This window comes from Oryctolagus cuniculus, chromosome X, assembly GCF_964237555.1.
Source record: "Oryctolagus cuniculus chromosome X, mOryCun1.1, whole genome shotgun sequence".
NCBI lineage: Eukaryota > Metazoa > Chordata > Mammalia > Lagomorpha > Leporidae > Oryctolagus > Oryctolagus cuniculus.
Genome location: NC_091453.1, coordinates 71,704,145 through 71,716,976, shown reverse-complemented (window position 1 = coordinate 71,716,976; position 12,832 = coordinate 71,704,145). Strand labels below are relative to the sequence as shown.

At 37.9% G+C, this 12,832-nt stretch overlaps 1 protein-coding gene across 1 annotated transcript in view; it reads right to left on the bottom strand.

Moving 5' to 3' along the window:
- LOC103351946 (mortality factor 4-like protein 1) overlaps positions 1–3,358 on the bottom strand; it is a 74,605-nt gene extending 71,247 nt beyond the window's left edge. Inside the window, exon 1 of the mRNA XM_051827364.2 lies at positions 3,286–3,358. Coding sequence (XP_051683324.2) covers positions 3,286–3,358 — 73 coding nt within the window. The remainder of the gene's footprint in view (positions 1–3,285) is intronic.
- Between the last annotated feature and the right edge of the window lie 9,474 nt (positions 3,359–12,832).

Sequence of the window (12,832 nt, the reverse complement as noted above, 5' to 3'; positions counted from 1 at the left end):
CCTAATCATTACATAGTGCCCTTCTTTGTCTCTTTTAACAGTTTTTGCATTAAAAATCTATTTTGTCTGATATTAGGATGGCTACACAAGCTCTTTTTTTTGGTTTCTGTTAGCATGGAATATTTTCTTCCATCCTTTCACTTTCAGTCTGTGTATATCTTTGTTGGTGAGATGTATTTCCTGTATGTAGCAAATAGATGGGTTTTGTTTTACAATCCATTCAGCCAGTCTGTATATTTTTTGAAGGTTTTTATTTAATGAATACAAATTTTCATATGTACAGCTTTTAGGGATATAGTGTTTCTTCCCCTCATTCCTGCCCTCCCACCCATACTCCCATCCTACCTCCCACTCCCTCTCCCATTCCATTTTCCATTAAGATTCATTTTCAATTGACTTTATATACAGAAAACCAACTCTTTACTAAGGAGAGATTTTAACTATTTGCACCCACACAGACCATAAAGTATAAAGCACAGTTTGAAGACAAGTTTTACCATTAATTCTTGTAGTACAACACATTAAGGACAGAGGTCTTACATGGGGAGCAAGTGCACAGTGACTCCTGTTGTTGATTCAACAACTGACACTCTTATTTATGACATCAGTGATCACCCAAGGCTCTTGAAGTCTATATTTTAACTAGAGAATTGAGGCCATTTACATTCATTGAGAAGTAACGACTTGGCTCTGCCATTTTTCCATAAATATTACTATTGTTTACTTTGGATTTCCTTTGTATCTTTACTGGGCGATCTTCTGCCTTCACTGTCTTTCATAGTGATGACCCTGTTTCTGTGTGTAGCACATCCTTAAACATCTTTTATAAGGCTGGGTGAGTGGTGACAAATTATTTCAATTTCTTTTTGAAATATTTGAATTTTGGAATAATTGAAAAAATTGAATAAATGAGAGCTTTGCAGGGTACAATATTCTGGGTTGACAGCTTTTTTCTCTTAAGACTTGGAATATATCTCACCTTTCTATCCTAGCCTTGTAGGGTTTCTCAGGAGAAATTAACTGTGAATCTAATTGGAGAGCCTCTGAAATGAATCCGGTATTTCTCTCATGCACATTTTAGAATCTTCTCTTTATGTTTTACTGTGGAGAGTTTGACTACAATGTGTGATGTTGAAGATCTTTTCTGGACATTTCTGTTAGAAGTTCTATGTGATTCCTGTACTTAGATGCCTCTTTCTTTCTCCAAATTGTGGAAATTTTCTGTAATTATTTCATTAAAAGGTCTTCTTGTCCATCCTCTCTTTCCACATCTTCAGGAATTCCTAATACTTGTATGTTGGGTCATTTGATGGTATCCCATAAATTTCCAACACTGTTTTTTAGTTTTCTAATTTCTTCTTTTTCTTCTCCTTCTCCCTCCTTTTTTTGTCTGACTATAAAATTTCCAGAGATTTGTCTTCTAACTCAGATAGTCTTTCTTCTGCCTCACCAAGTTTGTTAAGGCTTTCCACCACATTTTTATTTGTTCTATTGAATTCTTCATTTTTAATATTTCATTTTGATTTCTCTTAAAATTTCAATTTCATGAGAAAAATTTTCTTTCATATCATGTACAGATTTCTTTAGTTCATGGATTTGCCTCTGATTGTTTCTAAGTAATCCTACGATCAATTATTTCAACTTTTATTTAATAAATATAAATTTCCAAAGTACAACTTTTCAATTATAGTGGCTTTTCCCCCCATAACCTCCCTCCCACCTGCAACCATACCATCTCCCACTCCCTTTCCCATACCATTCTTCATCACGATTCATTTTCAATTATCTTTATATACAGAAGATCAACTTACTACATACTAAGTAAAGATTTCAACAGACTGCACCCACAAAGACACACAAAGTGTAGAGTACTGTTTGGGTATTAGTTTTACTGTTAATTCGCATAGTACAACACATTAAGGACAGAGATTCTACATGGGGAGTAGGTGCAGTGACTCCTGTTGTTGATTTAACAATTGACATTCTTATTTATGATATTAGTAATCACCAGAGGCTCTTGTCATGAGCTCCCAAGGCTATGGAAGCCTCTTGAGTTTGCAAACTCTGATCTTATCTAGACAAGGCCATAGTCAAAGTGGAAGTTCTCTCCTCCCTTCAGAGAAAGGTACCTCCTTCTTTGATGACCCATTCTTTCTGCTGGGATCTCACTCACAGAGATCTTTCATTTAGGTCATTTTTTTTGCCAGAGTGTCTTGCTTTCTATGCCTGAAATAATCTCATGGGTTTTTTTAGCCAGAATGAATTCCTTAAGGGCTGATTGTGAGGCCAGAGTGCCCTACAATCAATTTTTAAAATTCCATTTCTGGCATTTTTTTCAATCTCTTCATTTTCACATTCTAGTACTGAAGTGTTGCTGTGTTCCTTTGGGGGCATCATGTTGTCTTCCTTTTTCTTGTTTCTTGCATTGCTGCATTTATTTTTAGGAATTTGTAGAGGTACTAGTTGGCTTATATTCTACCCACCCCTCCCGCCCCTTGATAGCTTTTATCTTTGGACTATGCCTCTGTGGCTTAGTGGAGTGTCTGCATTTTCAGTGAATACCTGGAGGCACATCGTGGTGTAACCAGGGATCTCTGGTCAGTGCTCCAGAGTGAAGGGAGTGTCCAAGGTGACTCCCAAATTGGGTGTGGTGTAGCTCCTTTTTTTTTTTTTTAATCAGAGGGCAGGTTTGTTCAGCTCTGTTGGCATAAGATCATGCTTACCTCCTCTCCTCCAAGGAGACCAATGCCTGGTCACTAGCTCCCATGTGGACAATATTCATTTGTGCTGCCTTAAGAACCATACAAAGGATCTGTGCAATCTTTGGTGTGAGCACTGGTCCCCCAGCAATGACCTTCACCAGGTAATCAGGGAGCCCTGAGCATGTGGAGCTGCCTACAGTGACTGCCCAAAAACCCACCCACACCCTGCATCCTCACATGCAGCCACAGTGTTTTCACAGTCCCAATACATAAGTCCCCCACAGTTATGAGCACACAGCTCCCTATCATTTCTCCCAACCTGACTCCAGCATCTCCTCTTGGCTGTTTGCTGGGTTCGTGGCCATGGGCTGGTGTGTCTGTTACATTTGTCCAAAATAGCAACTGCCCACTCTTGGCTAGTTACAGGACACCAGTGCTGGCTGGCTGGGGGGATAGAACTGTGCCCCCATTCCCTCCAGGTTGGCAGTTATACTGTCCCCCACAGGGCTCCAAGCTGGACACATGCTAGGCTCTTCCTGCAGCTTTATTGCCAGTAGCTTGGGCTGCTGTAGTGTGGTCTCACCTCCACTCTCCAAAGCTGGTCCTGAGGCTCTCGGCTGCTGGGGTCCTGACTTGTGCATGTTCATTTTCTCCATGTAGATACACAGTGTCCCTCTAGTTTGGGTGGAGTTTCCTTTCCTGTCTTCTCCCTAACTCTTCCCCAAGATTGCACACTTTCCACATGTTTAAAACTATCTTTCACTAGACTAAAGCAGTAAGCTCCCTCTGTATTCTAGCATCTTAGTGCCTCTCTCCATAATAACTAAATTATTAAGGTATATAGGCTCATTCATGTATACTCCCACAACTGTCTAGTTCACAGGCATTCATAGATGTAAAATATTACAAATAAAAAAGAAAATATTACACAATTAAACCCTTACTATTTTTGCTATACTAGTAAGACATGTATTTTTCTTTTCATATTTTTCTAGGTAGTATTCTGGTGTACTTTTATCGAATATATGCTAATTTGGTGTTTGGAAATGTTCATTATTGCTGCTAAATATTAAGAATGCTAAATAATAAAAGTGCTAATGGGTAAGAATATCTCCTGGTTTTGGAGTGTGTACAAACCAAAATGGGGTTAAGAGTAAAGGGGGAGGATGCAGTATACTGCTCTGTAAGCAAAGGATAGCAGGGTTGGTGAAGCCCAGGATTATTATCAAGAATATTAAATATCTGTTGTAAGACATTTTGCTAGGAACTGAGTCTGAAGTGCTCTCTCTCTCTCTTACTATTTCTCTCTCTCTCTCTCTCTCTCTCTCTCTCTCTGTGTGTGTGTGTGTGTGTGTGTGTCTATTTCTCTCTTCCTGAATTGAGGGGAGAGGTAAAGATCCATAGCTTCTTGCTGATCATGGAAGTTCACAGATAGTTCAGTTTGAACCAATGGAGAAATGAGGGAAGAGGTGACTAAACAAAATAGTAAATGCCTGCAAGTAGAGAAGTGACTGCATTTGTGTGGCAAAACAAAGAGGTCAAAACAGTTCTCTAAGATTCATTGATATTGCATTCCTTTTTTTCTGTAATACTCAAAATCTTAACATGTAACTTTGGTGTTTCAAATATACTACTGATAATTTTTAAGAATAACCTAACTGATATTTTGTAACTTTAATTTTGAAGCATAATTTTGAGGCTAATATTTCCTACCAAGTTCTATGAATGCGATCTGTTTTGAACAAAACAATGTAGTATTGTAAATACCATCAAAATCATGATACAGAAAAATCTTACGATTCCCCTTACTACATTCCCTTGTGCTGTTTCCACCGCCAGTTTCTGGCAGACATTGATGTCAAATTTTTAATGGAATCATAGAGTACACAGCCTTTTGAGTATAATTTATTTCACTCAGCATAAGTATTCGAGAATCATAGTAGTTCAGTAGTTTGCCCTTTTAATTTTTCTGTAGTACTCCATTGTGTGGTTATTTAGTTTTTTTTTTTTAAATCCATTTACTAGTTAAAAGACATTTGGATTGTTTCCAGTTTATTGTGATTATCAATAAAAACCACTGTTAAAGCTCATGTACAATTTTTATTTAAACCTATGTTTTCTCTTTTTTAAAGATTTTTTTATTTGAAAGTCAGAGTTACAGAGAGAGAGAGAGAGAGAGAGAGAGAGAGAGAGAGAGAGGAAGGTCTTCCATTCGCTGGTTCACTCCACAGATAACTGCAATGGCCAGAGCTGTGCTGATCCGAAGCCAGGAGCCAGGAGCTTCTTCCAGGTCTCCCACACGGGTGCAGGGACCCAAGGCCTTGGGCCATCTTGTTTTGCTTTCCCAGGCCATAGCAGAAAGCTGGATTGGAAGTGGAGCAGCTGGGACTTGAACAGGTGCCCATATGGGATGCCAGCACTGCAGGTGGCAGCTTTACCCACTACACCACAGCGCCAGCCCCTAAACTTATGTTTGCATTTCACTTAGGTAAATATCTACAGGTGGTATGGGGTGAGACATAGGGCCAATATATATTCAGCTATGTTGAAAACTGCTAAACTTCTTTTTTTTTTTTTTTTGACAGGCAGAGTGGACAGTGAGAGAGAGAGACAGAGAGAAAGGTCTTCCTTTTGCCTTTGGTTCACCCTCCAATGGCCGCCATGGCTGGCGCGCTGCAGCCGGCGCACCGTGCTGATCCGAAGGCAGGAGCCAGGTGCTTCTCCTGGTCTCCCATGGGGTGCAGGGCCCAAGGACTTGGGCCATCCTCCACTACCTTCCCGGGCCACAGCAGAGAGCTGACCTGGAAGAGGGGCAACCAGGGCAGAATCCGGCGCCCCGACTGGGACTAGAACCCGGTGTGCCGGCGCCGCTAGTTGGAGGATTAGCCTATTGAGCCATGGTGCCGGCCTGCTAAACTGCTTGTAAAGTACCTATAACATTTTACATTCCCACTAGCATTGTAGAATTGTTTCAGTTGTTCCACGTCCTTGCTAGTATTTTCTGTTTTCAGATGTACAGTGATCGATCTCACTGGTTTTAATTTGCACTTCCCTAATGACTAATGATGTGGATCATATTTTCATGTACTCATTTTTCACCCATATATGAGATGTCTTCAAAAAGTTCATAGGAAATGCATATTTGAAAAATTATGTATGGGCCAGCACCGTGGCTCAATAGGCTAATCCTCCGCCTGTGGTGCTGGCACACCGGGTTCTAGTCCCGGTAGGGGCGCCGGATTCTGTCCCGGTTGCCCCTCTTCCAGGCCAGCTCTCTGCTGTGGCCAGGGAGTGCAGTGGAGGATGGCCCAAGTCCTTGCGCCCTGCACCTGCATGGGAGACCAGGAGAAGCACCTGGCTCCTGGCTTTGGATCAGTGCCATGCGCCCGCCGTGGCGGCCATTGGAGGATGAACCAACGGCAAAGGAAGACCTTTCTCTCTGTCTGTCTCTCTCTCTCTCACTGTCCACTCTGCCTGTCAAAAAAATGAAAGAAAAAAGAAAAAAGAAAGATTACGTATGGATCTAAAAACATTTTTGCAGCAAAGTAAGTATGTTTTATTTTCACGGTCCATGAACCTTTCTGAAGTAGATTTATAGTATCTGGTTAAATGTCCACATCTTTTGACAACTTAAAAATTGAATTGTTTTCAAATTATTCAGCTTTACCTTTATTTGCTCATAAAATATATAAGACTTATGAATTATAGTCACCTGACTATGCTATGTAACACTAGAAACTTGTTCCTTCTATATAACTCTGCCTCGTTTCCACCTACTCTCTCAGCCTCTAATAATACTATTCTGTCTGAGTTTTCACAGTCACCTTCAGTTTCATATATTTTCCTGCAATGACAAGACTTCATTCTATTTTATGAATGCATAATATTCAGTTGTATAGGTATACTACATGATTTTTGAGTTCTCTATTATGTTCCCTTGATCTGTATGTCAGTTTTATGAAGGAATCATAGTTGTTTAATTACTATAGTTTTGCAGTGTGCTTTGAAGTCAGGGATCATGAAGTATCCAGTTTTTTCCCCTCAGGATTTCCTTAGCTATTCTGAGTCTTTTGTGATTCTATGTATATCTAATGATACTTTTTTTTTAATTTTGTAAAGAATGTCATTTTTATTTTGATGAGGAATGCACTGAATCTGTGTACTGCTTTGGGTAGTATAGACATTTTAACAATATTAATCCTTTGAATCTACAAACGTGGGATATCTTTCCATTTTTGTGTCTTCTGTGCTTTCATCAGTGCTTAATAATTTTTGTTATAAAGATATTTTATCTCTATTCACTTTTATTTCTGATCATTTAATTTCTTGTTTTCTGATAAATATGATTACTTTCTTGATTTCTATTTCAGTAAGATTGTTATGAGTGTATGTTGATTTTACATCCTTCAACTTTATTAAGCTTATTTATTCATACTAACAGCTTTTTGATGCAGTGTTTAGGTTTTTCCATATATAAAATAATTTCAAGATGGGAGTTTGACCTAAGTTCAGAAAGCAGTTGGGATTCCCATGTTCTGTATCAGGGTGCCTGGGTTTGAGTACCAGCTCTTCTCCTGACTCCAGCTTCCTGCTGCAAATTCTGGGAGGTAGCAGTGATGTCTCAAGTGATTGGGCCCCTGTCACCAATTGGAAGACCTGAGTTACCTTGCAGGCTCCAGGCTTCAGCGCTTCCCAGGCCCTCTGAGAGTGTTTGAGAGTGAGTGAGAAGATGGGAGCTTTCCTTCTCCGTCTTTCTCTCTGCCTCTCTGCCTCTCAATTAAAGAAAATTTTTAAAAAGTCATGTCATTTACACATGTGGATATTTTAACTTCCTCTTTTAAAATTTTGATGTCCTTTATTAATTTTTCTTCCCTAATTGCTCTTGCTAATACTTCGAATCTGTATTGAATAAGAGTAGAAAAGTGAACATCTTTGTCTTGTTCCAGATCTCAGAGAAAACACTTGAGCCTTTCCCCATTTGGAATGATATTGGCTGTTGGTTTGTTGCATATAACCTTTATTATTTTGAGGTATGTTTCTTCTATACCTAGTTTGTTGAGAGTTTGTATCATGAAGGGATATTGAATCTTAGCAAATGCTTTTTTTGGGAACTGGCGTTGTGCTACAGAGGGTTATTGCTCTGTGTGGACTGGCATCTCATATTGGAATGCTGGTTCAAGTCTTGCCTGCTCTGCTTCCAATTCAGCTTCCTGCTAATGTAGCTGGGAAGGCAGCTGGGAAGGCCCATGTGGGAGACCTGGATGGATTTCCTGGCAGCTGATTTCAGCCTAGCCAAGCTCTGGCTGTTGGTGGCATTTGGGGAGTGAACCAGCAGATGGAAAATCTCTCTCTTTCTCTCTTCTCCTCTCCCTGTCACTCTGTCAAATAAATAAATCTTTTTAAAATGCTTTTCAACAAATTTTGAGATGATCATACTGTTTTTGTTCATTCTGTTGATGTAATTTTTTACCTTTCTTGATTTGTAAATGATGAGCCATTCTTACATTTCTTGGATAAATGGATAAATTCCATTTAATCTTTGCAGATTATAGGGTTTGGGCTGCATAATGTAACTGTAGTTAGTGATGTGCACCTGAAGCCCATCAGAAAACATGGTTTTACAGGGGATTCAATCCCATCAAGGTGGCATGTACCAATGCCATCTCACTAGTCCAAGTGATCGATTTCTGTTCACAATTGATCCTAATGATAGGACTAAGAGTCAAAGGGATCACATAAACAAGACTAGTGTTTGAAAATACTAACTGAGAATAAAAAAAGTGAGAGAATGATCCAACATGGGAAGCAGGATACACAGCAGAATCATAGAATGGCAGATGTCCTAAACAGCACTCTGGCCTCATAATCAGCCCTTAAGGCATGTGGATCCGGCTGAAATGCTCATGAGAGTATTTCAGGCATGGAAAGCCAAGACACTCTGGAAAACAAAAATGACCTACATGAAAGATCTCTGCGAGTGAGATCCCAGTGGAAAGAACAGGTCATCAAAGAAGGAGGTACCTTTCTCTGAAGGGAGGAGAGAATTTCCACTTTGACCATGGCCTTGTCTAAATATGATCAGTCAGTGAACTCAAAAGGCTTCCATAGCCTTGGCAACTCATGACAAGTGCCTAGGGTGATTACTGATGCCATAAACAAGAGTGTCAATTTGATAAGTCAACAACAGGAGTCACTGTGCACTTACTCCTCATGTAGGATCTCTGTCCTTAGTGTGCTGTACATTGTGATTTAATGCTATAACTAGTACTCAAACAGTATTTTTCACTTTGTGTTTCTGTGTGGGTGCAAACTGTTGAAATCTTTACTTAATGTATGCTAAACTGATCTGTATATAAAGAGAATCGAAAATGAATCTAGATGTGAATGGAAGGGGAGAGGGAGTGGGAAAGGGGAGGGTTGAGGGTGGGAGGGAGTTATGGTGGGGGGGAAGCCATTGTAATCCATAAGCTGTACTTTGTAAATTTATATTCATTAAATAAAAGTTAAAAAAAAGAAAACATAGTTTTAGAATTGAACAGGGGAAATTAGCAATTGTTATCTAACTGCTAAGCATTTTTTAAAACTTTTTGCTTCATTGATATAAGAGTTCATTTCTTTTTTGTTTGGTTTATTTTAAAACATTTCAAATAATATAGAAAATTATAAAGAAGAATTAAATGAATACATTAAGATTTAATAATTTTAAACATTTTGCATATTTGCCATTTATATAAAATTATATTCATACACGTGTACTTATTTTAAAATTCAGGAGTGGATATATAACATAATATTGGATTCAGGAAAAAGATCATAAAATGACAGAAAGGATGTATTATAATATAAAGGGTATAATCCAATGAAGACAACTTTTATAAATATCTATATACCAAATACAGCATCATATATACATGGATGTTATATATTTCCATATTTGAAAGAAAACATGCAATTTTTTGTTTGTGCTTAGTTTATTTCACTTATAATAATCTCCGATTCCATTCATCTTGTTGTAGATGTCAGGATTTCAATTTTTATAGTTGAGTAATATTCCTTTGTGTTTATATGACACATATTTTGTATCCATTCATCCATTGATGGCTATCTAGATTGACTTCATATCATGGCTATTGTGATTAGTTCTGTGATAAACATGGGAGTTCAGATATTTCCTTCATATGCGGACTTCATTTTCTTTGGATATATTTCCCGATATAGAATAACTGGGTCAAATGGTAAGAGAAATCTCCATACTTTTTTCCATAATGGGTGTACTAATTTGCACTCTCACCAGCAGTATATTAGGATTCCATTTTCTTCACATTGTCATCAGAATTTATATTTCTTGACTTTTTAATAATACCCATTCTAACTGACATGAAGCAATACTTCATTGCAATTTTGATTTACATATCCCTGTTGGCTAGTGAATATTTTTTCATGTGTTTGTTGGTCCGTAGTATTTCTTCTTTTGGAAAATTGTCTGTTCAGATCTTTTGCACACTTCTTAGCTGGACTGTTTTGTTGAATTTCTTGAGCTTTTTGTGTGCTGTGGATATTAATTCTTTATCAGATGTATAGATTGCAAATATTTTCTCCCATTCTATTTGCTATCTCTTCACTCTGTTCATGGTTTTCTTTGTTGTGCAGAAGCTTACTAGTTTGATATAATCCCATTTGTCTAATTTTTTCTTTTATTGCCTGTGATTTTTGATCATAGCTGTAAAAGCAGTGCCTATGCCATTATCTAGTAGAACTTGCTGTATGTTTTCCTCTAGTATTTCATAGTTTCAGGTCTTCCATTTAGATCTTTAATACATTTTGAGCTGATTTTTGCATAAGGAGTTTTTCCCAACACCATTTGTCGAAGATTGTCCTTTCTCCAGGGAGTGTTGTTAGCATCTTTGTTGAAGAGAAATTGGTTGTAGATGCGTGGATTTATTTATGGGGTTTCTGTTCTGTTTCATTGGTCTGTGTGCCCATTTTTATGCCAGTACCATGGTGTTTTGGTTACAATGTCCCATAGTATGTCTTGACATCTTATATTATGATAACCACAGCTTTGTTTTTGTTTTTCAAGATTGCTTTGGTTATTCAGAATCTTTGGGATTCTATTTGAACTTTTTGATTTTTTTCTAGTTCTGTGAAGGACATTGCACTGAATCTCTAAATTTCTTTGAGTAGTATCAACATTTTAATAATATTAACTTTTCCAATCCATAAACATTGGAGGCCATTCCAGTGTTTTGTGTCTATTTCAGTTGTTTTCATTTGTATTTTGTCATTTTTATTATAGACGTTTTTCATATCCTTAAATAAATTTATCCCAAGGCATTTAATTTTTTATTGTTATTATGAATCAGATTGCTCTGTTGGTCTTTCTCAGCAATATCATTGTTGGTGTATTTTTTGTGTTTTTTTTTATCTTGCTACTTTGCTGAATTTATTTAGCAGTTATAATATTCTCTTGGTAGAATCTTTTGGTTCATATATTTGTGTATGTATATGCATATATATAATAATCTTTTCATCTGCAAATAGTGATAATATGACTTCCTCTTTTCCTATTTGTATGCCTTTAATTTCTTTCTCTTGCTTAATGGCTCTTGCTAATACTTGCAGAACTATATTGATTAAAAGTCATGAGAATAGACATACTTGTCAGCCTTCAGATCTTAGTGGAAATGCTTCTAGCTTTTCCCCATTCAATCTATTGATTTCTAGGTTAATTACATTATGGTCAGAGCCATCCTTTATATTATTTCAGTGCCTTTAACTTTGTTAAAATTTTTCCCATGATCCAGAATATGATTTAATATGATTTGTCTTTGGTCAGTAGTTCATAGAACTTGAAAAGAGTTCATGTTCTGCTCTTTTTTTGTCCCTTATTGAGTGTTCTATAAGTGTGAAATAGAATAAGCTGGAAAATAATGTTGATAATGTCATATATCATTAATTAATTTATATCTATTCATTGAACTTACTATGAGAGAAGATTGTGGAAATGTCTAATTATGAAGTAGATTTGTTTTTTCACTTTTATCTTGTTTTGTTTCTTGTCTTTTTGTTTTTTGGATTTTTTTTTTAGTTGACAGAGTTAGTGAGAGACAGAGAGAGAGAGAGAGAAAGAGAGACAGAGAGAAAGGTCTTCCCTCCGTTGGTTCACCCCTCAAATGGCCGCTATGGCCGAAGCTGTGCCGATCTGAAGGCAGGAGCCAGGAGCTTCCTCCTGGTCTCCCATACGGGTGCAGGGACCCAAGCACTTGGGCTATCCTCCACTGCCTTCCTGGGCCACAGCAGAGAGGTGGACTGGAAGAGGAGCAACTGGGACTAGAACCTGGTGCCCATATGGGATGCTGGCGCCACAAGCAGAGGATTAACCAAGTGAGCCATGGTGTCGGCCCCTTGTTTCTTGTATTTTGAACGTATATTATTACATACATTTAAAATATTTATGTCTATTTGGTGCATTAACTCCTTTACTACTATAAATTATCTTTCTTTTTATATCTGGGATTATATTTTTATAAGTGATATGAGTTAATCCTTTTAAAAAGATTTTATTTGTTTATTTGTGAGGTAGAGTTACAGATACAGAGAGGGAGACACACACACACAGACACAGACACACACGCACACAGGTCTTCCATCTGTTGGTTTACTACCTAAATGGCTGCAACAGCCAGGACTGAGCTGATCTGAAGCCAAGAGCCAGGAGCTTCTTCTGGGTCTCCCAAGTATGTGCAAGGGCCCAAGCTCTTGGGTCATGTTCCATTGCTTTTCCACGCCCTAGAAGAGAGTTGGATCAGAAGAGGAGCATCTTGGAAGACCTGGCACCCATATAGGATGCCAGCATTTTAGGTAGAGGCTTAGACTATTATGCCACTGTGCCAGCCCCTGTCTGGGATTATTTTTCATAAGACTTTATTTTTAGAGCAGTTTTAGGTTCACAGAAAAATTGAGAAAACATAGAGATAACCTATATACTTTCTGCCTCCAGAGATACATAGCATTGCCAGTTGTCAGCATCTTAACACAGGATGATTCATTTCTTCTTTTCAGTGTATTTACATTTGCACTTGATTATTACCCTGAGTCCATAGTTTACGTTAGTGTTTACTCTAGGAGAT